The following is a 27,508-nucleotide window of genomic DNA, read 5'->3' on the forward strand; positions in this document are numbered from 1 at the left end:
AATTCCACAAACGAATCTACTGTACAATCTTATCCTATATTATAAGAGATTATTTTCATAACTCGAATCCATAATTTCTAAATTATACGACAATAACTTTATCATCGCACTAAAACTCCCCTTCTCTAAGAAACAACCGAATGCAAATTCTTTTCTTGTCATGGCAAGGTATGTTGCTGCTCATCCCAGTGAAGCAGTTGCCTTCTCCAGGATCGATAGCCAAGAAGCATGTGTACTCGTATTCCCTAACCAGGAGGCAACCTTCTTCACCAATCTCTACCCAAGATAGCAAACATGGAATTGTTGCATGATTCTGTCAAGCGACATGCCAAGTCGTGCCTAAGAGTTCAATGTGATTTTACAGAAACAATAGTTGTACATCACCACGGTTCCACAGAGTTATGACCTTCCTTCCCCATCTAATGAGAATTGTGACAATTGTCTATGGATGTGACTCAGTATTCCCCCCTTAAGGCCCCTAGTATCAAGTACTAATCTGACATGAAAATTACTACCTCAGACTAGAAAGGGCAAATTGGAAGAGAACAGTTTAGATATCCATAATTTAAGCATATCGAGTACAGCAAAGAGGCAAACATAAGGACATTCTACTAAGAAGCTAAAGCAAATAGATGATATAAGTTGCTAAAATGATATCACTGCTAGATATAGGACGGTCCATTTTTAATAAGATAGATCAGCATGGATATCATACTCATACACAAACTATGGACTGAGGCACTCTTAGCTCCAACCAGGAAGAGTATTGTTCAATCGATGAGTGTGGGTAATGGATTTGATTGTATGTGAAAACCCATACAATGGCATTGTTAGTCAGGTAACCAAAAGGTAACAATGAGGATATCCCGGTTAAACCACCACTATCGTGTCATAGTCCCCGGAAGAGAATTTTTCTTCAGGGTAATATGCAGCACAGACGACATTTTCCCCAAATCTTCTGCCATGGAGAGCAACCTTTGCTCGAGCTGAGTCTGCGATATTTGCATACTCCAAAAAGACCTGAAAGAAATGAGTATGGATATTACAAGGACAAAGGTTTCACTGTCGGCTTATTGGACACAATAACTACATGGGTTTTCCTCGTCAGAGTGCAGTTTCAACTTCTCGTGCTGATGAATAAAAAATGATTCACCCTAGCGTGCCAAGTTATGAATCGCAAAATAATACCTTTCCAACTCCTGGAATCATTTCACCGGTTTGACTAGGACGTGGTATGACAAGATTTATCAGTGAACCTTCATAAAGGAAAAATAAGCAAGTTCTGGGGTTAGAACTTTTTTTCAGAAGAGAAGTAAAATAAATACAAAGCAAGAGCAATGCATTGACTGCATAGAAGAATTCGAAGTAGTGAACCTGAACTTACCAAACTTCTCGCTTTCTTCTCTCATATCCTCTACTATTTCTTTGTATTCTGCATCATCTCTCAGCTCATCAACAGAAACAACCTTCAAAATTAAATTCAATAGATCCGTGAATACAAAAAATATTAACACTGGCTACTAAAATGCAAGCTTCTAACCAAATTATTGTGTCCTCCTCTATGCTCCTTAAATGTGCAGGCATCAGATTTTAATCAATCCAGCTTGGTCAGTTTAATGATTTTGTTTTCAAGTTGCCTCAATTATGGTTGTTTATACTAACTTATTATGATATCATCAACTGAGAAGAAGGCACAAGAGAAGCAACTGAAACAATGACATTTAAGGCAAAATCTACCTCAGTCAAACATATAACTTTGGTTGGAAGTTCCACAGCAGCATTCACAACTGAACCAGCCTCAGGAAAAGGTGAGATCCCTCCACTTTTAAAAGCAAGTTTCTTCATCCAACAGTTCAAACAAGGTAATGATTGTGCAATAATAGATTTAGTGTGCTAAATAAAAGTTAAATAATTAAGGTTACCTGCATTGCTATGTGTTCGTGTGCCTGTTGTAAAATTAATTCCTGCTCTGGCTTCATTTGCCCCATGCTGTGAATGTATATAAACAAGATATTCATGTAAGATATCATCCATCTAACATACATATATGCAAAAGACTGCTCTCCTCTTTTCTGGATTTTTTCAGGAAAATTCCACGTGGACAGGCATGGTAAAGATGAAAGGTTCAACTCCTTCCCATCTCTTCACAAGTTTCATATACAGAGTAGTGAGAAATTGGGCTAGGACATGAGATTTGAGATCTTTTTTTTAAAACTTTTAACTTCAGCTTTGATCCATTAGCTGACTATATGGATACTACTAGCTACCAGTCTGCATAAACATATTATATATTTGGAACGTGACTGAACTGGACTGAGGGCTAATACCACATTCGCGCTTTTAAAATTTAGATAGGAAACATAATTTCACTGAATTTTTGAGTTTTTGGAATTATTTAGACAGTAAACATAATTTCGCTGAATTTTTTAGTTCTTTGAACTATTTAGAAAACAGAACATAATTTCACTGATTTTTTTAATTCTTTGAATTACAAACAAGATATAATTTCACTTTTTTTTCTTGGGTTCTAAGAGACAAAAGGAAAAGATTCCTTGCAGTTTGGAAGCAATTATTTGATTGAGAATAGTATTGACTTGATAATAGCTTGCTTTTCTAAAGTGCATTATTAATTGTTAAAACCTGCGCCAAGCATAAGTTGGAATAATAAACAACGAAGCCATAGAACAAAAAGATTTGTACGTGGACAGTCAATAGATATTGATATTCCGTAGAAACAGTATATAAAACACCTACCTAGCAGTGGCACGTCGTACAGTTAATGTCTTCTCCCCCATTTTAAGCCCGTTTAGAGCAGCACAAGCAATGTCAGTCACTGATGGATCCTAAATACCAAAACCCATTCTGAGATGACATAGAAAGTATAAATTAGGAAATGTTCTTCACAATGTTTAATCTACTTTTACCTGGTATACACAAAATCCATAACCTTTTGAGTTTCCTGTGTCCCTATCCTTTACAAGATCTAAGCCACGCAGAGGCCTGTATAAATATCATGATAAGATTGTCATCAGCAAAAGTGGATATAGCAAAATCCTTTTCTTCTTAACATATTGTTTATTACAGAAACCATAGAAGAAATGGAAGGACAATATAGAAGTGCAAACAAATAAGATTAATAATACTTCAATGGAAATTACAGTGGTAGGCAAAACGGTAGAAACATATCATTTCAGTAAATCACCGAAACTCGATACCACTCAACACTAAGTTCAAAATCTCAAATCATGTCATAGTTTCAGGATCATGCCAACACTCCAATGCATGGTGCTGATGCAGATTAGAAGGTGGAGGAAGGAGATGAAGTAAACGAAAGGAGACATTGTGCCGAGTGGTATCGAGTTTCGATAATTTGCCGAAATGGAATGTTTCAACTGTTTTGTGTGGCATGGTACACAGATAATGTCTCCTTCCTATGCTTCATCTCCTTCAACTCAAATCTATTACCGACATCATGCATCGAAACACACGATACCAAAACATATAGTTCCAGTCAAAGATCGAAACTTCGATACGATTCAAGATTTTGAACCTCGATTTAAGCTACTGAGCCTACAAGTGCAATGTTCAATTTGAGAATGGAATGACAATAATGAATAGCAAAGTTATTTTAACTATTTTCTTAGCCATTAACATCTAACAAGAGATGCCAAATACTAAACGGGCCTTGAGTGTTCCATTGTGAAGCCACTGTTTATGCAAGACTAGCCATTTTCTTACCCATGCTCCTATGCTAAGAGAAAGACACAGGAGATGACTAGCAAATAATGCACAGGCAAGAAACTAAAAAAGCGAAAGAATTTAAATTCACACCCAAATGATTCCAGTAGCTCCCTTATTTGTGCATCTGCAAAATAGTAAGGAAGTCCGCCGACAAAGATGCGATCTGGTCCCTCTGATCCCATAATTGTGTTACTGTTGACAAAGTATAATGAGTTTCCATTAAGTTAGAGTTAAATCAGAAGCAAATGTATAGCATTCCATGTGGCACCATCAAGTTGTCTTGACAACTACTCTATGAGGGATATCATACTGTTGTAATTCTACTTCTCCAAATCTTGTGATTGAGAAAACAAACATGAAATTGTACTCCCAACTATAAGGAAAGCATAAAATGTACCTAGATGAAAGACCAACCGCAGCTAAGTTTAAATGAGGACTGGGTTGACTGGGTCCAAGTGCTGCAGCTAAGGAAGCGTTGTAGTCGGTGGGCCTTCGAACTTTCACTGAAACTCCCTATCAAGTTATCAAGAAGTATCACACAAGATATTAAACGTGCTTTGCTTGCACATAGAGGGTAAAAAGAAGAAGAAAAAAAAATCCAGACTCTTTCTCTCTTTCTCAAACAAAAAGCAGAATAAGATGGCACAGAAAATTCTGCCAAGAAAATACTTAAGTATTAAACCATAAGTACCACATCCAGAGCAAAAATAAATTTTCACAAGGCTTTCCATATGCACAGGCATGTCAAGAAGCATAGGTTAAGAAAATCAGGCTAGCATTAACAAATGGAAGATTTTATAACATCAATGTACCTCGAATATTATGCCATCCAATGACATTGCATTACTTGCTTCTTCAACTGATCTCATCTCAACAAAAGCAAATTTCTTTTCATGATTTATGTACACATTGACCACAGCATCACCTAAAATGAACAAATGCATATAAAAACTCATTTAACTGATTATACCAGATTCGATAGCCATACATGACATATATGTAAGTTGAACCAATTGTAACAACGTGCAATAAAAAAGATCAAATGCATATAAAATCAAAGTTAAGGCTCACCCCTTCAAGGTATCATCGTCTCATTGACATTGTGTGACATATTTTCAATTAAGTTCCTCACATAACAGTCTCGTGGATAGGGAAGGAAGAAAGAAAAACCAAAAAGGACCATATATGTGTCAACCAGGCAAGCCACATATTTATCAGCAGACAGCTAAAACAAGGAATGCGCTAGCAGAACTTGAAACATTTCATGGAATGATTAGCAGGACAGTGACAAACCTAAAATAAGCAGACAGACAAGTGAATCCATTTCTGTAAATTTTGAGTATTTTTTCAGGGGCAATAAATATCTTTTGCGACTGGACTTGATTCTTCTATCAAAAAACACAAGTCATAAAAATAGAATATTTGCTAGCACACTTAGTGCACAACCATTAAGTCCAAATATATCCTTTGCCAAATTTTGTAGCTCAAAATATTTCAAGAATACCCAATTTCTGTCATTGTATTTTGAAACTTCAAAAAATCCAAAATACCTCATATCCCCTGCCATGTTTTGAAACTAAAATTTATGTAAATATCTGATGTGAAATTTTCTTATTTTTACATTCCACAAAAATCCAAGATTACAAAAACATTCTTTATTGATTTTATAAGGTCAAGAAAAGCACAGCTCTACTTGGTTGGACTAATTCCACCTAGTTTCAACTTTTTCATTTACCTGATAATTGAAAATAATTTCCAACATTGTGGGGTAAGTAAATTTTGTGAAAGGAGATCCTACAATATGTTAATGTGAAAAGGTGGTAAAGGAAAATTAGAGAACACTAAAAATAAAATAAAATAAAATCTCTGTTTCCAGTAAAGGAAAAAAAAAAGAATTATAAACTTAAATATAAATTAAATAAAACTAATTTTAAAAAATTGTATGATTCAATAATTTTATAGTTATATTACTATAATTCTATAATAACAACCATATTTTATATGATTTCATTATGTTAAATCAACTCTCTTACATATATTATTATTATTATTATTATTATTATTATTATTATTATTATTATATTATGTTGTCAATTAAAAAATAAACATAAATTTATAAGACTAAATTATCTATGACATACTACAAATCATGTTCACAGTATGATTTTTAAGTGCCCCTGCACAGGTTCTCTATTCAGAGTGGGTGTTCTCGTGTTGGGTAGGTGAGTGGTATTTCAACATTAAGTTTAGTATCCTAAGTAAAGGTTTGTGGATCATTCGGTCTTTTTTAACCTAAGAATCAATGAAAATCGGGTATTGCAATTATAGTTTAAAATCTCGTACTCGATCATAGCTAGGAGTTGATTAAAACTATTAACATAAATTATTTAATTAAATTAAAACCTTCCCCAGCCCCACTGTTTCAGCCCATGAAACGTGCCCAGACATGTCGCCGAGCCAACGCGAGGACTTTGAATGCGTCTTCGAGCCTGTGTGACGTCTTCGGACGCATCGCCGTGCCTCCGGACACGTTGTCAGGCCAGCGCGACGCATTCACGAGGCCTCGAAGCACGCCAGCTAGTATTGGGCAAAACGGAACAAGATTTTAATCCCTGATTGCAATCTCATTTTATCATTTCCTAGCATTAAAATGTCAAATTAATATTTTTGCTATCCTCATGTATCTAGAATCAGTGTTTTGGGAAGCGTATGAAATACCGTTTCGTGTCGCCCGGCACGGGCGGTTTTTACCGTTCCGCCGGGCGGCCGAAACCGGCACAGGAGGCGTCCCCGTCTCGGCAGCGCCGGAGGAGACGCGGGACGCCTCCGGTGGCGTCCCGCGACGCCTTCTGCACCAAAGGCGTCGCCGAAAGCTTCCGACGACCTTGCTGGCGTCGCCGGACGCTTCCGGCGCCGCCGGAGGAGTCCGGGGACGCTTCCAGCGCCACCGGACACCGCCAGTGAGATCGCCCGCGATGATCGTGGGCTATCTCGCGTACGCCGCGATTTTTTTTTCTTTTTTTAATATTTATTTATTTTATTTAATTAATTAAATTAAACATTTCCTAAGGAGGACATGGGATATTTCGAAGAGGCTTTTATAAATCCTAATTAAATTATCTTAATAAAATATATAAAAATATATTTAAAATTAAAATAAATTTAATAAATTTTATTAATTAATATTCTGAAAAAAATAATGTTGTAAATTTAATTAAAATTTTTTAAAAAATATAATAATTCTTATTTATATTCTAATATTTTCTTTATTATTTTAAATTTCATTTAAATTTTAAAAAAAATTATTTAGAAATTCTAAAAAAAAATTAAAAATTCTATTTTTTAAAAAAGAATTCTAATAAATTATATTTATATTCTGATATTTTTTTACTTGATTTTTTTTGCTATTTAAAATATATATTATTTAATTAATAATTAATTAAATGAATAAATAGTTAATTTATATAATTATTATTAATATAAAGTAATATTTTGTATTAATTTATATACTTATTATTATTATTATTATTATTATTATAGATACTTCCATTTTAATTTAAATTATTGATATATCAATTCTATTTAAATAAAACTATTTTTAATTATTTTTTCTAATAATATTAAATTATTCAATAATTGAGAACTTATAATAAATCAATATACAACTTATTTTTATATACACCATAAGCATATTTATCTTATAATTACTATAGATAAATAAAAAAATACCGAAACTGTATCGGCACGGTACGATACGATACCGAAACTGTATCGTTCCGGTTTGAGACACCGAAACCTCGGCACGGGTAGAAATTTTAAACCTTGGTTTTGGGTATAATAATATAATTCATATTACATGAATTAAAATATATATATATATAATTCATTATGCTAGATTATTATAATAAAGTATTACTGCAGAATAGTACTATTATCAAATTGTTACTATACTATTGTATTAACTTAATGGTACTATATCATGTAATATTACTATATAATTAGTATAAGAAAATATATAATATTATCATATTACATTATGTTATTGCTAGTGTCGTGAATACCAAACATAATTTCAAAACTTCAGATTCTTGAAAAGAGAATCATTTTCGTCTTTCACATTCCATGTGAGTTAAATAGGGAAAAAAAAAGGCACAAACCAACCAAGCTCTAGACTATTGTTATGATACGCTTTCTTTTGTATGTTTTTACCCTTTTCTATTTTAACTCAAAACCCCCAAAGAAACTACCTGCATCAAATTGGCTCTTCATTCTATTTTTTCAAGCTCCAAGTGTCGAAAGAACTATCCCTCAACATTTTTTAACCTATGGGGCCAAACCATAACAACTAATCATCTTACAGAACAATTGGATCCCTCGAGAATTTCAAACAAATGGTTGCATCCCTGTATAAGCTGCCCCATTAGATAAGACAATACCACTCCACAAACAACCCATAACTTTAATAGTTATCCACAAATTTAAACCATTACTAGACCTCATTGTGTACCCTATTGATAATTTCTTTATGAGGAAACTTCAATTTACCCCCCATAGTTTGCTGCCTTTACTGAAATGTCCGCCAAAGTTTCTGAATCATAGTTTAACCCCTATAATTTTGATATGCTGGCAAAATAGACCCGCTCCATTAAATTCTAACCATCTGTTATCTTTTTGTTAACTCTAGGGGCGCAAGGTAATTTATAATTCAGCTTGTGCCCTATAAATTCAAGATTTTTAATATTTTTGAAATCCCCAACCCATGTTACATTGTGTTATAGCCAAAAAAAATAGAAAAATTCATTGTCTAAAATTTTTGTCACAAGCTGATTTGCAAATTCAGCTTGTAACCATTTTATACCAGCATAGTTACCAAGTTCTAGGGCACAAACTGTAAAATACCATAACCCAATAATAAGGTTAAATGGACGAAATACCTTAAGGGAATTTTTAGAAATTTTCTGGAAATTTTTCGAAGCTCGTATGACGAGTTTAAGGGGATCAATTATTGAGTCGAAAGCCTGTTTGGATATCCCAATTAAAGTAGGAGTTGATTAACTAGGTTAACATAAAGTTGGTTAATTAAAACCTAGGTTAAAAATATTTAACCCTAACTTTATATTCTTATTAGTGCCGAACCCCTTCCCTTGCCTCCCGATCTCCTCTGTGTGTCGAACTCCCCTTCTCCCCCTTCCGCGACGCCGAGCCACCAACATCGTCTCCTCCTCTCCTCGGCGTGGAGCACCGATCACCTCGTTTCCTCTTCTCCAGTGCGTACAAAACCTCCGGCCAAGTTTCTTCCCTCCCAATTCTTCTTCCCCAACTCTCTCTCGGCCCCCTCGCATCAAGCAACATCGCGATCGCCCTGTTTCCATGCCGGTTCTTAGCTTCTCCCTTTGGAATCACCGGTGTGGATCTAACCTAAGAGCTTCAAGGGTGAGCAATCCTCCTCATTTCGGATTCCCGCAAGTTTCAACGTCAAGCCCTCTTGGCTACCAGGCGGTCGATTCTCTTCTTCCTTCCCCCTCCAAGTCGTGCCCTAGTTTCCTAGTGCCGCCCCTCCTTAGCGCTGCTGGCCATAGAGCTTCGACGCCGACAGCTGCGAGCTTGATCGCCAACGCCGAGCTATTTTGGCCCTCTGCCCTAACTCGGTTTCACCGGTTCTTCTTTTTCCTCTCGGTTCCCTCAGGTCAATGAATTAAATCTGGTATTAGATTTGGGCAGTTGATGCATCAGTAGTGTTGATTGATTGGCAGTGACCTAATTTGGTTCTGGCTACCACAGCGTCACCACAGCGTCGGTAGCTTGTTGCTGGCTCTGCCGATTCAGGACACTTGCTAGCTGCTGAAGAGGAAGAGGTGAGGGTATTAGCATTGAGAAATTTACAGATTTTAGGAATGCTTAGGGTTAAGGTTGGATTAGCTCAAGTTTAGGTGGTGAATTGTTTTACCGAGACATAAACATATATTGGGGGTTAAGCGATGATCATAATTGATTGAAGTTACCCTATATAGGTTTTGGGATTTTATTTAGCTATTTGCTATATTTGTAATTAGTTAAATACATTTATGTAATCGCAGGACGTTGATTCGAGACGGGCGCCCCGACGTAGGCCTTCTAGATACGATCTTCTATTGAGGCGGTTACTTCTGACTTATCTCTTAATATAGTCATGTTAGATATGCATAATAGTTTATTTCTAGTGGTAATGATTATGTTTGCATCTACTTTGATATGCCAAGTTCCTGTCGTCTGCCTATATTCTTATCTGTTATGCATTCCTACTTATATTTTCTTTGATTGCCGCCATGTGTATCCCTGTTCATAGAAATAGTGACTTACATTGCCTACTGTGTAGTAGTCTTGTTGTTCGTCATATCTGATTTGTGTACTTAGGTTTTTGATACTTAGACCATCGTATGATTTATTTCCTTTTTGTGCATTTTATATAGAGGTGCATACTGTCAGTATCTACATGTTTAGTGTCATGCACCATCTTGCATGATTGCATGCTGGCGATGGTCAGCTCCATTATTGTTGAACGCATCGCCAGTTACATGATCTGCACACACAACCACTCATGGGTTAGTAATACATCAGGTAGGGTGTGTACAGTTTGCTCTGTCAGGGCTCCATTGGTCCGCTCATAGATAGCGATGACTGCAGCTGTAGCGGGCGGGGATCCCTCCCCTTGACTATGATATAGGGAGATGAGAGCATTGAGCTCCCCCACTCTGTTTGGGGTAGGAGGATAAGTGTACTCCGACAGTATCCTGTCCACTCGATCACTCAGGAGCAGTGATGGCAGAGTGCACAGTTGTCATAGCCCAACCCACTCGGTCTCACCATCACGTGTGAGATGGCTGACTGGCATCAGGGGTGACACGTGTCATTTTTTGCACTATATGCATAGATTGCATTTATTGTTTGTGATTGCTGCATTTTGTATGCTGCATTTGTTTGGGTTGCATATGTTTGACATGCATACAGGCAGCGTATGAAATACCATTTCGTGCCGCCCGGCACGGGCGATTTTTACCGTTCCGCCGGGCGGCCGAAACCGGCACGGGAGGCGTCCCCGTCTCGGCAGCGCCGGAGGTGACGCGGGACGCCTCCGGTGGCGTCCCGCGACGCCTTCTGCACCAAAGGCGTCGCGCGCGACGCCTTCGGCAGCGCCTAAGGCGTCGCCGAAAGCTTCCGACGACCCTGTCGGCGTCGCCGAACGCTTTCGGCGCCGCCGGACGCTTCCGGCGCCGCCGGACGCTTCCGGCACCGCCGGACACCGCCCACGGGATCGCCCGCAATGATCGCGGGCTAACTCGCGTACGCCGTGATTTTTTTTTCTTTTTTTAATATTTATTTATTTTATTTAATTAATTAAATTAAACAATTTCTAAGGAGGACATGGGATATTTCGAAGAGGCTTTTATAAACCCTAATTAAATTATCCTAATAAAATATATAAAAATATATTTAAAATTAAAATAAATTTAATAAATTTTATTAATTAATATTCTGAAAAAAATAATGTTGTAAATTTAATTTAAAATTTTTAAAAAATATAATAATTCTTATTTATATTCTAATATTTTCTTTATTATTTTAAATTTCATTTAAATTTTAAAAATATATATTTAGAAATTCTAAAAAAAGTTTAAAAATTCTATTTTTTAAAAAAGAATTCTAATAAATTATATTTATATTCTGATATTTTTTTAAATTTTTTTACTTGATATTTTTTTGCTATTTAAAATATATATTATTTAATTAATAATTAATTAAATGAATAAATAGTTAATTTATATAATTATTATTAATATAAAGTAATATTTTGTATTAATTTATATACTTATTATTATTATTATTATAGATACTTTCATTTTAATTTAAATTATTGATATATCAATTCTATTTAAATAAAACTATTTTTAATTATTTTTTCTAATAATATTAAATTATTCAATAATTGAGAACTTATAATAAATCAATATACAACTTATTTTTATATACACCATAAACATATTTATCTTATAATTACTATAGATAAATAAAAAAATACCGAAACTGTATCGGCACGGTACGATACGATACCGAAACTGTATCGTTCCGGTCTGAGACCGAAACCTCGGCACGGGTCGAAATTTTAAACCTTGCATACAGGTGACATTTTGTATTTGGTATAACGACCCTTTACATTCAGATAGGAGGTCTTGGTGAGTACAATTTTCTATAGCCCTTTTCAGTTGCATTTTCTTTTATTGTTCATAAAATTGTACCGCATGATTATTGCTATTAGTTATAACTTAATATGCATGTCTATCTGGTATCCGCTAAGTTGTTTAACTCACCCCGCTGCTTTATATTTTTATTTCAGGTTGATGTCGTAGTCCCCTTGCCGCAAGAACCTTCGATTTGGTCTTTTGGTTTTCTATTTATTTGCTTAGAAACTAGGATCTAGACTTGTATTGGTTTGTACTTTGGATTTTAAGTGTTTTGTCTTAAAGCATTGTACTGGTTGGATTTTTAGTTGCTTGGTGGATTTGTATTTGTTATGTTTTGCTACGCGCCTGCCGATCGGCAGAAGAGGTAAGTTTAGATGTTGTTTTTTTGCTTTATTTTGTATTGTGGTGACAGTCGGAGGTTGTTTTGATATAAACTGCGTGGTTTGTTTAGTATTTTTATTGTTATTGTTCCGGCCGTGTTGGCCGAGGTTAGTGTGGCCCGGAGGGCTTGTAGTAATGTCTCAGATTGTCACCGGTACAAGGGAGATGCTGCCGAAATTTTTTCTGGCAGGACTCCCCCGGGGCGTGACATAAACTATTTTAAACATATGTTTGTGTCCTATCAATTCAAAATGTCTAACATTTTCGGAATCACAAATTCTTGTTATGGCTTGTAAAATCTAAAAAAAAATGGCCGCAAGCATATTTCCATTTAGGCTACTTAATAATTCATCTTATTGGAATCACAGCAAAAACAACCTCTTATAAAGTAAGGTAAGACTGCATACAATAGACCCTTCTCCGGGACCCCGTATTGACGGGAGCTTCGTGCACCGGAATGCCCTTTATCTTATTGGAATCACAAATTCATGTTACGATTTATTAAAGCTACAACTCCAAAAAAAAAGGTCGCAGTTTCTCAAAATTTAACTGCAAGTTTGGTCTTAAATCAACTTGCACCCAAAACATGGCACTGTGCAGGAGCATAATGACCACAGGTTGATTTATAAATCAGCTTATGACCAAATTTTGAGAGATTGAAAGTTTTTGGGGTTTATTGCTTAAATACAAGACATTTTTTACTCTAAAATATTAGAAATCCTGAATTTTCAGGGTGCAAATTGATTTTTCCAAATAGTGTCTGCTATAGAATCTAGCACTATGTTGGCAGCCTAGTACAGAATGACCGCAACTTGATTTGCAGTTAAAATTTGAAGCGTCATAAACTTCTCTAGATTCCTGGCTTTAACACAACTTGTATCATGAGTCTGTGACTCCAAAAATGTTTAAACTCGTGAACTTATAATATTAGCAGACACCATGTAAAGTTTTCTGTGCTTTATGATTTTTCATATTCCAGTTCTCAAACAGTCTTCCAATTGATGGCCCTACAATTTTCATGGCAATTAAGTGGAATTTTTGTTACATTAAAAGCTCAACAATCTGGTTTATATGAAATATGTCCTATTTTCTAGGATGCAGAAGAAAAGGTCATGCAATTGATTTTTTGTATCTCAAGGCACTAATCCTAAAAGTAGCTTCCGGCTTACAAAGTTACTTAAACAAATGGTAAGAATTGTAGGGAACCTATCTTAAAATAATGTGTAAAGAATCATTTTCCTTTGTTCTTTCTCATTCTGAAAAATCAAAGTCCAATGTGTTCTAATATTCTTCCATCGGCAGGTGCAGCAACACAATAATTTGTCATAGTTAGAACAAACAGCAAAATGCACAGCAAATGTCAAAAGGAAAAAAAACAAAGAGAATTGAAAGAAGAAAATTTCACCTGGCCCTGCAGAATTTCCTCCTATAGCAGACATTATGTGGCTAAAAAATGTAGCAATTGTCTGTTTGCAGTAGCAAATATAATAAAAATTAGTGTGTGTATAGTAGACTTAAGTATAATTGGAATAACTATGTTAAGCAATGCAGTGGGAGAAAAGATCGGGAGTAGCATGAAAAAAGTAGCATCCAACTAACGAATATAGAGAAAAAGGAAATAAAGCACTGCATATAGAGCAATTTCTGGTAGCATTGAAGCATGCAGTGAAACATGAACCCAACTCTACATGCTACAAAAAATTTTAACAATAAAAGTCCGCCTAACATAACATGATAAACCGAAAACTGGTGTACAAGAAGTTTTTCCCTTTGCAGATACAATTTTCAAAATTAATAATAAAGTATATCCTATGGAGTAAAATCTTAGGATTGATTATGCCTTTTTACCCAAGAAGTGCTGTTTTGAGACATTTGTGGAATAAACAAATAAGAAGTTTGAAAACAGAAGACATTGAAAGAGAAATATTTTTGTTGCAAGTTGAAAAGACATTTTGAATCAGAATAAACCAAACTGTACTCATGATGTAGCACGAATTCAAACAAAACTGACACAAAAAAAAAAAAAAATATTATTGAGCTAGATGATGATTTGCATGGGAGGATTAAGGGCTCCTTTTAAAGACTCTGACCCAAATAAAATTGAAAACAAACTAAAATATACAAGGAAGGAACAATTAGGTATAGGACTTATTTGGAATAAATCTACTATCCCCTGACAACATAATTACCAAATCAATATCTACTTTAATTAACTAGTTGTCCTCAATAAAAATTAAATTCCTACTTTGCATTAATTCAGCAAAACCATATATTATAAATTGTCTAAATCAATAACAAAGAGAGAAATGACCCCAAGCACAGACAAACCAAGAAATCAAGTGTTATGAAAGTCCCTCTAGACGAACCAAAGTTATTGCGCAAACAATTGCATCACCAGAAATAGAGGTGTAACAAGTTGCATCATTGGATGTTGGACATAACAAAGATTTCTAGACAGTATAGAGCTTTAGGTGTTAAATCATATAATATTAATTAGTCCACAGAACAAATATCTGTCTTATATCATTTTCACAAATAGAAAATTTTGTTATTTTATACTTGTCAAAAAAAAAAACTTTGTAACTCATTTGAACAGATTATGAAAATTTTGATTATCCTAACGCTTCCCAAAAGTTAAAAAGGATATACAAATGAAATCTTCGAACGTTAATAAAGAGTTAAAAGGAGCAACGTTTAAAATTTCGAACCGTGCTGAAGTTCCGATTTATGACCGGAATGATACGGTTTTGGTACTGTATTGTGTCAGGCCGATATGATTTTGGTACTTTTTTAAATATAAAATATACTAATTAAAAAATATTTCTATTAATATTTGATTGCTATAAATGCTTAGATTATATTTGAGTTGTTCAATGTTGAGTTCAAATTTTGAAGTTATCTCATGAGATATTTGATGTTTATTGAATCTTTTGCAACAACTATTAAATGTATAAATTTAAAATCTATATTGTTATTATTATTGCATATAACTAAATAGTCTTAATTACAATTTTATTGCATAGACATGAAGTCCAAGAAGATTGATCATCAATTTTAAGTTTATTGTAAAGATATCAAGTCCAAGATCTTGCATTTACAATGGTAATAAAGATTAATCTTCAATTTTAAGTTTTATTATAGAGGCAACAAGTTCAAGTCCTTGCATTATAATGGTCATGAAGATGGATCTTCGATTTTGATATCTTTAGATATATTTTCATGATTTTAAGGATTGATTATGTTATATTTATTTGAAAGCATTAAAGTATTCATGAATTAATATAATTTTTGTATTTTAAGAATATGTAAAAGTGTTGGCTAACTTTTATATTATGTAGTAAAAGGATAAAGGAGATCACTGATATATTGAGTGTGTGTATGTATATATTTAAAATAATTCTTAGATGATGACTTTAATTCTCGATCTCTATTGACATCACAAAAGTTAGAACATACAAAATCTTTTAAATATCATATTTATCTTATTTAAATTTTTTATATTCTAAATAATTTTTAAATAAAATAATTAATTAAGTTAAATTAAACTAATATTTTAAAAATTAGGATTGAGTAAAAGTTAATTTAGGATTCAATAGTCTAGACATGATGATTAGGATCAAGTAAATTTAAACTGAATTGAATTTATTTTTATTAATTTAAAGTTAAACTAAATTTATGAAAGACAACTCGATGCGCGAAGTTCGCGGCAATGCGAGGTCCTAAGGAAAGGTTGAACCACATTAAGTCTATTGTATCCATCCTTACCCTACATATAAATTTAGTTTAATCTTAAACTAAATTTATATGTAGAATAATTTAGTTCAACTTGTAGTAGTATTTGAGAATTATATTATATTTAATTTTTTTTATCTTTTCTAGCAATCTGTCTCCTCTATCCTTAATATTTTTTTCCCTTAACTTTTGAGTTTACCCACGTGAAAGGTGCAAGAGAGAGAAATTAACTGAGAAAACGAACCAACATTCTTAAGAAAATTTTTTCCCATGTGTTTAAGGAGGAAAGGTATAAAAAATAAATTAATAGAGGAGAAATGAAGCTAAAATAATAAAAAAAATGAAATTAACAATTTAAAAAAAAATGGGAAAAAAAATTAGCAAAGGCCTCTGTGGGGCTTTGTGTGGTCGCGGGGCCTCGCAGGGTCATAGGGGCCTCACACGGTCGTGGGGCTTCACAAGGCCTTCGCGGGGCCTCACAAGAGCCCTCATAGCTCTGCTCGGGCTTGTGTCGATGTCGGTGTCGGTGTGGTGATGGCTGACGAGCGGAACAATAAATTCCCCCTGTGCTACCGATATGACACTATATTTTAAATGTTGAAAAGGACTAATCAGTTTATAGGGCACGATGAGAACTTGTGTGCCTCTTTTGATTATTTTGTGCAAATTGGATATTGCTATAAGTGATGACAAGACTAATCTAATCTATGGTTAGTCAATATAAAGAGAATAATACTTGGTTCACATCTAGGATGGATATAGGGACGAATAGTAAATCTTATTAAAACTAATATTTAACTGTCACCCAATTTTATAATTGAATATAGACTACCATTTCTAAGTTTAACTCTCAAACTGTTGTTTCTTATTGGCCCTAGAGAAATGCCCATGTATCATTGATCCTTATAAAATTTGAAATATCCAAGAAGATAATTTCAAGCTTAAATTATTTTAACAGAATTCAAATTATCATTGAAATCTAGAAGTGGCATTATGTCTTGTCTGAGATAACTAGCCAAATAGGCAATAAGTATACGGATAAATAGGATAGAACCTGCTCATTTGCCATAGGGGGAAGACCTCCAACATATATGCGTCGTGCATGCCTTGTTGCCTAACAGAACAATCACTTCAAAATCCGCATTCCCAATAAGAAAATCAAAACTCAGAAGAAATGGTTTGCAAGATACCTGTTGGGCCACTGCTTGTGCTGGCATTAGTCCAAGTGGCCCAAACTATGCAATGCAATTCAGGATACTAGTAAGAAGGTTACAATTACATAAAAAAGTAAGGGAACTGCAGCAAACAAACTTTAAAATACCTGGGATGCTGTAATAGGCAACATTGTCGGTAAAGTTCCACTCATTAGTTGAGGAACAACAGGCAGTGATCCTATATTCCCTAAGAATAAAGAGTACAGCCTCAAAAACAGAGATATGTAATGCTTCTAAGTTTTGGTGGAACTAGTTCACTCCTTCAAAGAATGGTATTCATACACGACATAATTTGCATGATAAAAAATTAAAAAAGACAAGATAACCAATGCTGCTGCTGAAGATATATCTGTAGAGTCTACCAAAAGCCAAGAATTCTTCCTGGTTGAAGGTGAAGATCCAGCAGATTAGTTTGTTGGTTCTGCAACACATTTTGTTCCCGATACATATCGATCCCTTGAACATAAAGTCTACTGAAGACACGCCTTTTGGTAGCATCTTGGGATATGTGGAGCAATATTGCCTTCTTATACGAAAATACAGTGACATTGACACACAGACAACAGCCAACAACAGAATAATGATCCTCAGTTTCCATATGAAACCATAAATAAAATAATAAAATAGCCTAGATATTTGTCATGAGTAGGTATTTCAAAATGCACTGGTAAACAAAATAGCACTAACCTAAATAGCTCAAACCAAAAATTAGTAGCAAAGACTACAGACAGACCTGTAGCAGTAGGTTCAGGCAGACCAGAAGCAATAGGAGGAGCCATGTCAAAACCACTTGTGCGCTTACTGCAGAAGCAAAAAAGGATGGTAGACTTGCCACATTGTATACAACTCACACAAGTGAAAAAGCTTATACTATGAGTGAATGTGCACATCAAGGGTCATAACAAAGACAAATTTGTCTTGCCTAACATGCTACTTGTTGTGCCTAGTACTGCTAACCTTCTAATCATGTAAAAATTCTTGATAGAGTTTCTGAAAATGTAGTCAATTTAAAGTCTTGCTTTTGAATGATAGCCCTGGTACATAAATGAGAGTTTTATTTCTTTTATTCTAGAATTTCATTAATATCTTATTTATACCTAATCATAGAGCAAATACAAAAGTGAAACATTGAAGTTGTTTCAGGCTATTGTCCATACTCCATAAAACAGCAAGAAGAAAAGATTGCATGGCAGAAGTTTAAATAATAAACAATTGATTTAAGGAAAATTTAATGTTTGCATCATAAATTCCTCCTTTTACCCTGAAGGATCTCTCTGGTGTGTGTACTGACAAAATAGAAAGAGTATTCTTACAGTTGCATATGACATCCCAGAAAATTAAATTCCTAGTAAAAAAGATAAATCGAAGTAGAATGTTTACAAGCACAGAAACAAGAGAAAAGTAATAAGTTATGAAGGAAAATGATACAAAACTACCTTTTAGGTGGAGATGGTGATTTGGTTCGTTTGTCGTATCTATCCTTCGAACGCGATCGTGACCTATATTTGTATTGTCTATCTTTTTCATGATCATATTTTTGGCTGCCAATGAAACAAATAAGTTCTAACATAATATTTGCGGATAAGTAATATGATAATAAAGGTTTTACATCATTACATTCCTAGTATGTTTTTTAACTACAAAAAAACTGCATGTTTTTTCCCAAACATAGACTACAAGTTACTGAATGTATACAAATGCCAGTTAATACCATAAACATACACAGGAGTTGAACATTTTTTATTATTCCAAAACTACTGTCATGAGGAAAGATGGTATATGGTCATAATGAGTATCAGTTACCCACTTATCCATAATCACACTTGAGAAAATTTGTTACACGATTCTCTACACAAATTAGTTTTATGAGCTTGGCTACAAGAAAGTAACATAGTTTTTCTTAAAAAATAAGGACATATATAACAGGTTGAATCAAGTGGACCAATGCCAATAAGGACAGTAAATAGAAAAATTAACTTCATAAGAAAGTTGGTAGATAACAAAAGTACAAGAATAACTATAGCAACATAATCACACATACCGATTATTGTCACGGCCATAGAAGTAGTCCCGTTCATCAAGGTTGCTCTTTTCTCTTTCATTGTTCGTACTTCTATGTCTACGATAGTCTCTATGGCGGTCAGAATGTCTTTCTTTCTCTTGAGCATGCTCTCTCTCTATTTTCAAACTCTGATCTCTTTCCTTATCTTGGTTCCGTTCTCTTTTCTTATCGCGCCCCCCATTACTTTCCTTATCTTGATAGAAATTGTGCTAAAATTGAAGATGAACCTTTATGCTATGAAATAAAATAATTGGCATACAATCATTGGTATATTTAACATACATGCATAAACATTGATGTCAAAATGCAACTGTGTTTATAATGGATGGTCCCACTAAACCTATTAAAGGTATATCATTGAATGTCTTTTTTTCTTAAAAAAAGGTCTGTCTCATCATTTTTTTTCTGAACAATGCGCCTAAGAATAATTCTTTTATATATCAAAGTTCAGGATTTATCCTTGTGTAAATAAACTGCAATATTGATAAACACTATTTGGTTTCCACACTACCCTTTTTTGGATTTTACCACCTCAACACATAGTTTCACAGTAGATGAGAAAATATTGATAAATAACTTCCTCTCAAAACCCAGATTGAAGTAAAAGCAGATCTGCATATGTAGATTTTTGAAACACTTTATCTTATACCTGCAAGTAATAAAACCCTCTTACCAATTTTAAATAAAATCTCCAGCCAGTTGACGAATCTGTCAACACAAATTTATATATCAGGAAATTTAACTCTAGCAAGGTTTGAAATCTCAATCCGTACTGAGATTTCGGTCGCAGACCGGAATGATTTATCGTATAGTGTTGTGTCAATATGATTTTGATTTATTTATTTATATATAGTAATTATTAAATAAATATATTTATTGTGTATAATTTAAAAATAAATTATATATTGATTTTATATAACTTCTCGATTATTGAACAACTTGATATTGTTAGAAAAAATAATTAAATATAGTTTTATTTAAAGAAAATTGATCAATAACTTGAATTAAAATTAATAGATCATAATTATATAAATTAACTATTTATTCATTTAATTAATTATTAATTTAAATAATATATATTTAAAATAGTTAAGATAGGAGATAGCAAGTTGCCTGGAACTGAAAGCTTTAAATATTTAAGATCATTTTCGAAAAATGATAGGAGGGATTGACAAAGATATCTTACGTAGAATACAAGCAGGATGGTTAAAATGAAGAAGAGCATTGGATGTTTTATGTGATCGTAAAATACCATTAAAACTTTAAAAAAAAAATCTACAAAATCACAATTAAACATGTTATGTTATATAGAGTTGAATGTTGACTTGAGCGCATGAACAAAAGATGAAAATTTCATAGATAAGGATGTTAAAATGAATGTGTGAACATACGAGGAGGGACAGAATAAGAAATGAGATTATTAAAGAGAATGTTGGAGTTGCATCTATTGAGGAAAAACACCGAGAGACATGTTTAAGATGGTACGAGTATGTACTTAGACGACGAATAAATGTTTTAATTAAGCGATGTGAAACTATAACAAACACGCACATCAAACAAAAAAGAGAAAGACCAAAAAAGACTTAGTTAGTAACAATAAAACAAGTTCAAATTTATTTAAGTATAGGTGATGATATAATAAAAGATAAAACTCAATGGCATAAAAGGATCCATATAGCCGACCATACCTAGTGAGATAAGACTTAGTTATTGTTGTATATTTAAAATAATAAAAAAAATTAGAATATCAATTAAACATTAAAACAATAAAAAAATACCCAAAAAAATATCAGAATATAAGTATGATTTATTAGAATTTTTTAAATTTTTTAGATTTTTTAAATAAAATATAAAACACCAAAAAAGAATTTTCATAATATCAATTAATAAAATTTATTTTTTAAAATTTTAAATATATTTTTAAATATTTTATTAGAATAATTTAATTAGGGTTTATAAAAACTTATTTGAAATGCTGGGAATTGTTTGAATTAATTAAATTGTAACAAGAAGGAATATGCATCGCGCGCAACGCATGTACCGGAGGCATCGCGGTACGCTTCCGGCGGTGCTGGAGACAGCGATCGGCCTATTATTCGCGATTCCTTCTGTCACATGACACACACAATGACGCACGACGAAATCGTTGTGAGTGTTGTGTCGGTTTCACTTATGTGGCGGAATGGTAAAAACCGTCTGTGCCGCCCGGAATAGAACGATATTTCAATCCTAAAATTCTAGATAACTTTTTCAACTATTAATCGTCAGCAATCCACTCGTGACGAACCAATCATAGCCGATCTCAAGCCCGGGTAAAGGAGGGTTGCATTAGGTTGCAGCCAGCATTAAAACTATGGCAAATACAATCCATTAAACTATTATGCTAATGCTAGGTTGTTTCCCGGAAGGAACGCTTTGCAGGGTCCGTCTGTAACGTCTTGACAAGGACCGTTACATCTCCAGAACTGGGTGTAGTGCTAAATATGCAAGAGTTCGCGTTGCAAGGTTCGACTATAACGTATCGACAAGGACCGCTATATTTTCATGAGAACTTGGGTGTAGTGTTAAGTAGGCAAGAGTTCTCACACCATAGGTTGGATAAGAACAAATATGATAGGAAACTAATAATCTAAGATTTGAAACATGGAACATGGAAAGCTTTACTGGTAAATCAATGGAGGTAAGTAGATACGATGATTATGAGAATAATTAGTATTTTGTGTGTACAAGAGATAAAATGGGTAAACGAGAAGACAAAACTAATAGAGAACCCATGTTTTAAGCAAAGCAAGAAATGGAGTGGTATTGTTGTATATAGTTCGTATATATAGTTCGTTAAAGGATAAAGTTGTAGCAGTAGTTAGGAGATAGAATTATAACCCTAAGATAATAGTGACGAAAGAAACTATGAACATAATTAGCGTATATGTACCGCAAATAGGATTAGATGAAGCTATCAAATCAAGATTTTGGGACGACTTAAATGAAATATTATAAAACATTCCGTCAAATGAAATAATTTTAATAGGTGATTTAAATGGACATGTCGGAGTGAAAAACGAGGAATATGAGAGGGTGCATGGGGGTTATGGGTTTAGAACGAGAAATGAGGAAGGAAAAACGATATTAGATTTGCGATAGTATATAACCTTATATTAGTTAATATGTTTTTTAATAAAAGAGAAGAACATTTAGTCACATTCAAAAGTGGGAATAATAAATCGCATATTTACTCTAAAACTTAAAGGAAAATTCTACAAAATCGCAGTTAGACCTGCTATGTTATATGTAGCTGAATATTGGGCTATGACTCGAGCACATGAGTAGAAGATGGGAGTTGCAAAGATGAGGATGTTAAGGTGGATGTGTGGACACACGAGAATGGACAGAATAAAAAATGAGATCATTAGAGAGAAAGTCAAAGTTGCATCTATTGAGGAAAAACTCCGAGAGACGTTTAAGATGGTACAGGCATATACTTAGATGACCAATAAATGCTCCAGGCGATGTGAAACTATGATAAACATGCATATCAAACGAGGAAGAGGTTAACTAAAAAAGACTTGTTAGCAATAATAAAACAAGTTAAAATTTATTTAAATATAGATGATGATATAGTTTGAGATAGAGCTCAATGGCGTAAAAGGATCCATATTGCCAACCCCACCTAGTAGGATAAGGTTTGATTGTTGTTGTATTAATCCTCAGCAAATCTAGCCAATCCAACCGCCAAAAACTATATTAGACTCAAGTGTTATTCATCTCCTCAATTTCCAGAATAGTATGTGTAAAATGTATTTGGACACTGAAATAAATAGGTAAGATATTCCCATAGCTGTGTAATGTATATTTTATGTAAAGCAAGATGACTGAGCAATGAAAATTCATCTAAGCATGATAATCTTATGAATGAAAATGAAACAGAGGTTTCAGAAGCTTCAAGAAATGATCATGATCTATTAATGACCACAAAAAAAATTCTGATAAATCACAATTTTTTAATGAAAAGGCAGATCTCAAGAAAAGAAGTATTATAAAGGTGTCAATGAGCATATTGTGTCCAGAGGTTTTGTGACATTTCATACTAAGCAATCTAAGGCCATGTTTCTTAAGAGGGTGCAAGTTCGGGCAGAAACAAGGTAGCGAAGAGATTTCTTCAACTGCTACTTTCCCAGGCTCTTTTCCTCCATTTCCTTTGATGGAAACAAAGGGAGGGAAGAAGTGGTACAGGATTTTTTTTCCCAATTTGACCTAAATCTGATTCCATCTTAACTGGACAGAGAAGACTTTGTCCAAGTGCATTAGAACTCAAATCCAATTGCAAAAAGATCATAATTAATTTTTTATCAAATTATGTTTTTACCAAACAAAATTTCCAAACTTCAATGTTCCTTCCTCTTTCCTTCTCTCAAAGAAAACAGTTGGAAGGAAAACTCTATTTTTTTTCCTTACCTACTAGGAAACCAAAATCAAGAACTATTTATGTATCCTTTTCTTATGAATTTTTTTCACTATTCTCTTTCTTTTCCTAGTCATCTCCTTCCATTAGAGAAAACAAGGCCTAAGTGATAATTGTTCGTAACTAATCAGATAAATAACCAAGTTGACTAAATACATAAGTCGCACATAAAGATGAAGCAGAAAATCCTAAATGTGCAATTCAATGAATCCTCCAATAATTTCCAACGTAAAATTATATCCTTCGGAATAAATGAATGCATGCTCTAACCTATTCGGATAAACCAACACCTTATAATCCTTCGTTCATCCGGCACCTACTTCCTCCAGTCGAAAGCAAGTTTGTTTAGAAAGTCATAAGATGATTGAGCAGCGAAGAGACAACGATCAAACGAGGAGATGAAGGGAGAAGCAGTCAACCTTGCGATGGGATTCTCTCTCCTCGAAGTTGATCCGATCGCGTCCGCCTCCTCCGGATTTGCCGTCGCGGCGGCGACCGGAGACCGACATCGCTTCCCTTTCGAACGGATACAGCCCTAACCTCGACAGGAACACAGCGAAACCCGACGCACGAAACCGAGCGGAGAAAAGGTGGAGAACTTTCGCTTTTACGAAATGACACCCAGTCGTTTAAAATCTTCAGTTTACTCTCTAAACTTTTATTTTGTGATCGAAATACCCTTCCTACCCATGGTACATTTAGCTGTGTTGGGTTAGGGATCATGTAATCAAGCTAATTGAATTTGGAATGTAATTAGATTATATGTTATTGGTCTTATAATTCAGTTTATAAAATTTTATTATTTTTTAATTCAAATTATATTATATTATTGATATAGGATGTTACAAGTGGACCCCGGATATGACATGACGATCAAAGTCAAGATGGCATGATAGTGAAAGTCAAGAGGAGGTAACATCAGCGTGTCATTCTCCACGAGGCTTTGCTTTTCGCCCAAAGCTAAGGCCTTTACTACTAGGACGGTTGGCTTGTGAGCCGGTCGGACCTAGAATACCTAACGCTCCATTCTTATATCAAGACATCTATCATATATCCGATCATTTGATAACCGACCGAGTTTAAGAAATGTCTGGCCTACCTACCATAGATCCGGTCGGTGATACATCCGGCCAGAGTAAGGGGACATAACTTCCCACTCAATACAAGTCTTTCAGTATATGATCAATTGACCTCGTTGTCGGTCAACCTCACTATCGGTCGATCCTATGAGTTTTATCACATGATAGTCCTCCTTCATATAGTTGGTCTGTAAAAACTCCGGTCAAATTTACACAGCTCAGCATGCCCGCCGCTTATATATACAGAAAAGTAATTCTCCTTATAAACCCGGTCGGATTTCCAAATATCAGGTTCTCATTTCAAAGGCAAGTCTTCAATCATATAGACGATCAACTTAAAGTACTGATTGAATCTCTCGAGACTCGATTCTCCATTTCTCAAAGGCAAGTACCCCAAATATATGGTCGATCGAGCATAGAACTGATCGGACCTAGGGGACTCAACTTCATATTACTTCCAGAGCGGATTTCCAGCAGCACCTAGTGCATAGCCAAGTGGCTTAAGGGAAGGACAGTTATACAATTGGTTAGTTTAAATATTCAGTCGGGATACACTCAATAAATAGCATGGTCAGAAAATCGCAACAATCTGTCATAATAACAACTATTTTATTAGAGAATATTCCTCTATTGTCATATGAACATTCACTAGAACCTTCTTTAAAAGTAATTACACTCAGCCAACAACTTATGACATCATATTCTTTCAACCATCTTATTGATGGCATAAGTTATAAAATGGGTGCCCACGAGTAACAAAAGATTCCTTGGACAGTGACTATAGACCAATCAGGTTGTACATATTCTTTTACTCGATAACTTTTGACACCCGATATTCTCTGTCACCTCATGATTGTGAAAGTTATAAGAGGTGCCATATAAAGAAGAGGTCTTCTCCGTTGACGAAGTAAGTGAAATCACATTAAGTCAATCTCAATTACACTTCTCCATTATGCTCAGCTATCTACTGTTCTTATTTTCGCTTAACCAGCATATTAATTTGAGCGTCGGAGAGCCTACACTAGAGACCCCTCCCTTGATTTTTGTTGCTAACATCCTGTGTGCTCTCTTTGGTGTGTGTAGAGAGGAAGAAAAAGACTCTTTTCTTTAATTCAAGGTCTTCACACGGTCAATAGTGCAGCCACCTACCCAACACGTCATCTCTCCAATTTTCAGAAAGGATCAAATTTAGCGTTGTCTATGGGATTCTTTGCCTGAATCTGAAATGTAGAGATGAAAGAAGTTGGACGACTCACTATCATCACCTTATCTCAAGAAGATTTTGAGCTTCTAGTCACAGCCCTGGCTCAAAAGATGATGTAGCAACAACAAGCAGTTGTCGTTAATACACTGTCGCCTGGATTGGTCCTCATATTGAAAGGGGGACTTGAGTAGAAGGCTCAACTGGGTTTCAGTTAGCTCCTCCACCAACGGTTGGTTTTGTACAACCACTCATCTTGTAATGACCGCCCTTCTTAACTCAAACCTAAGGCACGGGCGTTACTCTTTTCATACCTTCTAAAGACTTCGTTATATGCACACTGCTCGAACCAAAAATCTATTCTGAATTTGTTTCGACTGTTAAGTCATGTTTTGGAGCGAAGCAAAGCTGAGATAAAGTCTAGAGCTGCTAGAAGGTTTAGGTTGTGTGGTGATGACCAACCGTGTAGCCTTACCCGAGAGGGAGCTAGTCAGGGTTGTGTGGTGATGACCGGTCGTGTACCATACCAGACTCGAGTCTAGGCACGGCCGTGTGTGGCACACGGCCGTGTAAGGCCTTCCCTGCTGGAGCAGGGCACGGCCGTGTGACTCCACACAGCCGTGTCACCATGACAGAGAGGGAGAGGGGCACAACCGTGTGGCTCACACGGTCGTGTCACCTCGGCTGAGACGAAGGGGGGGGGCACGACCGTGTGAATCCACACGGTCGTGTCATCTTTCCCGAAAAGAAGAGGTGCACGGTCGTGTGAGTCACACGACCGTGACACTTTGGCGGAGACGAAAAGGGTGCACGGTCGTGTGGATCCACACGGCCGTGTCACTCTGGCCGACAGGAAGAGGTGCACGGCCGTGTGAAACCACACGGCCGTGTCGCCTTAGCCGAGAGCAAGAGGTGCACGGCCGTGTGGGTCACACGGTCGTGTCACCTTGGCCGTAAGGGAGAGGATTGGGGTCGTGTGACTCCACACGGCGGTGTCACGGTCGTGCGGGGATCACACACGGCTACACTAAAGTAGTGTTTCTCCCCTTTGTACTCCTCCTTGGCTTACCATTCTATCTCACTACTTTAGGGGAAGTCTTTGACACGCTATTTACTACCAAACTGTAAATTCATCATACATGACTTTCACTAATTTTCAGGTAAAGCTGAGATAAGAAAATACATTATCACAAATCTCACGATCTTCTTCCACTGTTCCGACACACACACACACACCCAGACATCGCTCCTGCTGTCTCCTCTTACTCGAGCTTTCTTTTACCTTTATCTGCAGTATAAGGAATGTAATTTTGTAAGCAAATGCTTAGTAAGTACCATCTACTCACAAAATAATGTATTAAAAAGGGAAAACATGCTTTGCAAAACTACTTGAAGGAACACAAAACATGCACTCAATAAT

At 35.1% G+C, this 27,508-nt stretch overlaps 1 protein-coding gene across 2 annotated transcripts; it reads right to left on the reverse strand.

Moving 5' to 3' along the window:
* Positions 1-638: 638 nt before the first annotated feature.
* Positions 639-24,406, reverse strand: LOC122033635 (splicing factor U2af large subunit B-like). 2 transcript variants are annotated; one of them, XM_042592703.1, is made up of 18 exons: positions 24,228-24,406; positions 19,329-19,558; positions 18,724-18,828; positions 18,021-18,088; positions 17,395-17,465; positions 17,264-17,308; positions 17,128-17,187; positions 13,747-13,807; positions 4,554-4,666; positions 4,139-4,254; positions 3,832-3,933; positions 2,925-3,000; positions 2,755-2,843; positions 1,923-1,989; positions 1,738-1,839; positions 1,385-1,466; positions 1,189-1,256; positions 639-1,020 (listed from the first exon to the last, which is right to left on the reverse strand). In XM_042592703.1, exons 1-18 carry the CDS (start codon positions 24,315-24,317, stop codon positions 871-873), a joined length of 1,695 nt encoding a protein of 564 aa, XP_042448637.1. In that variant the 5' UTR covers positions 24,318-24,406; the 3' UTR covers positions 639-870. The 2 variants fall into 2 exon arrangements, with proteins under 2 accessions (XP_042448637.1, XP_042448636.1); XM_042592702.1 differs by having other exon boundaries at positions 17,395-17,474; positions 24,228-24,405.
* Between the last annotated feature and the right edge of the window lie 3,102 nt (positions 24,407-27,508).

The sequence above is a fragment of the Zingiber officinale genome, chromosome 11B, assembly GCF_018446385.1.
Source record: "Zingiber officinale cultivar Zhangliang chromosome 11B, Zo_v1.1, whole genome shotgun sequence".
Classification (NCBI taxonomy): Eukaryota; Viridiplantae; Streptophyta; class Magnoliopsida; order Zingiberales; family Zingiberaceae; genus Zingiber; species Zingiber officinale.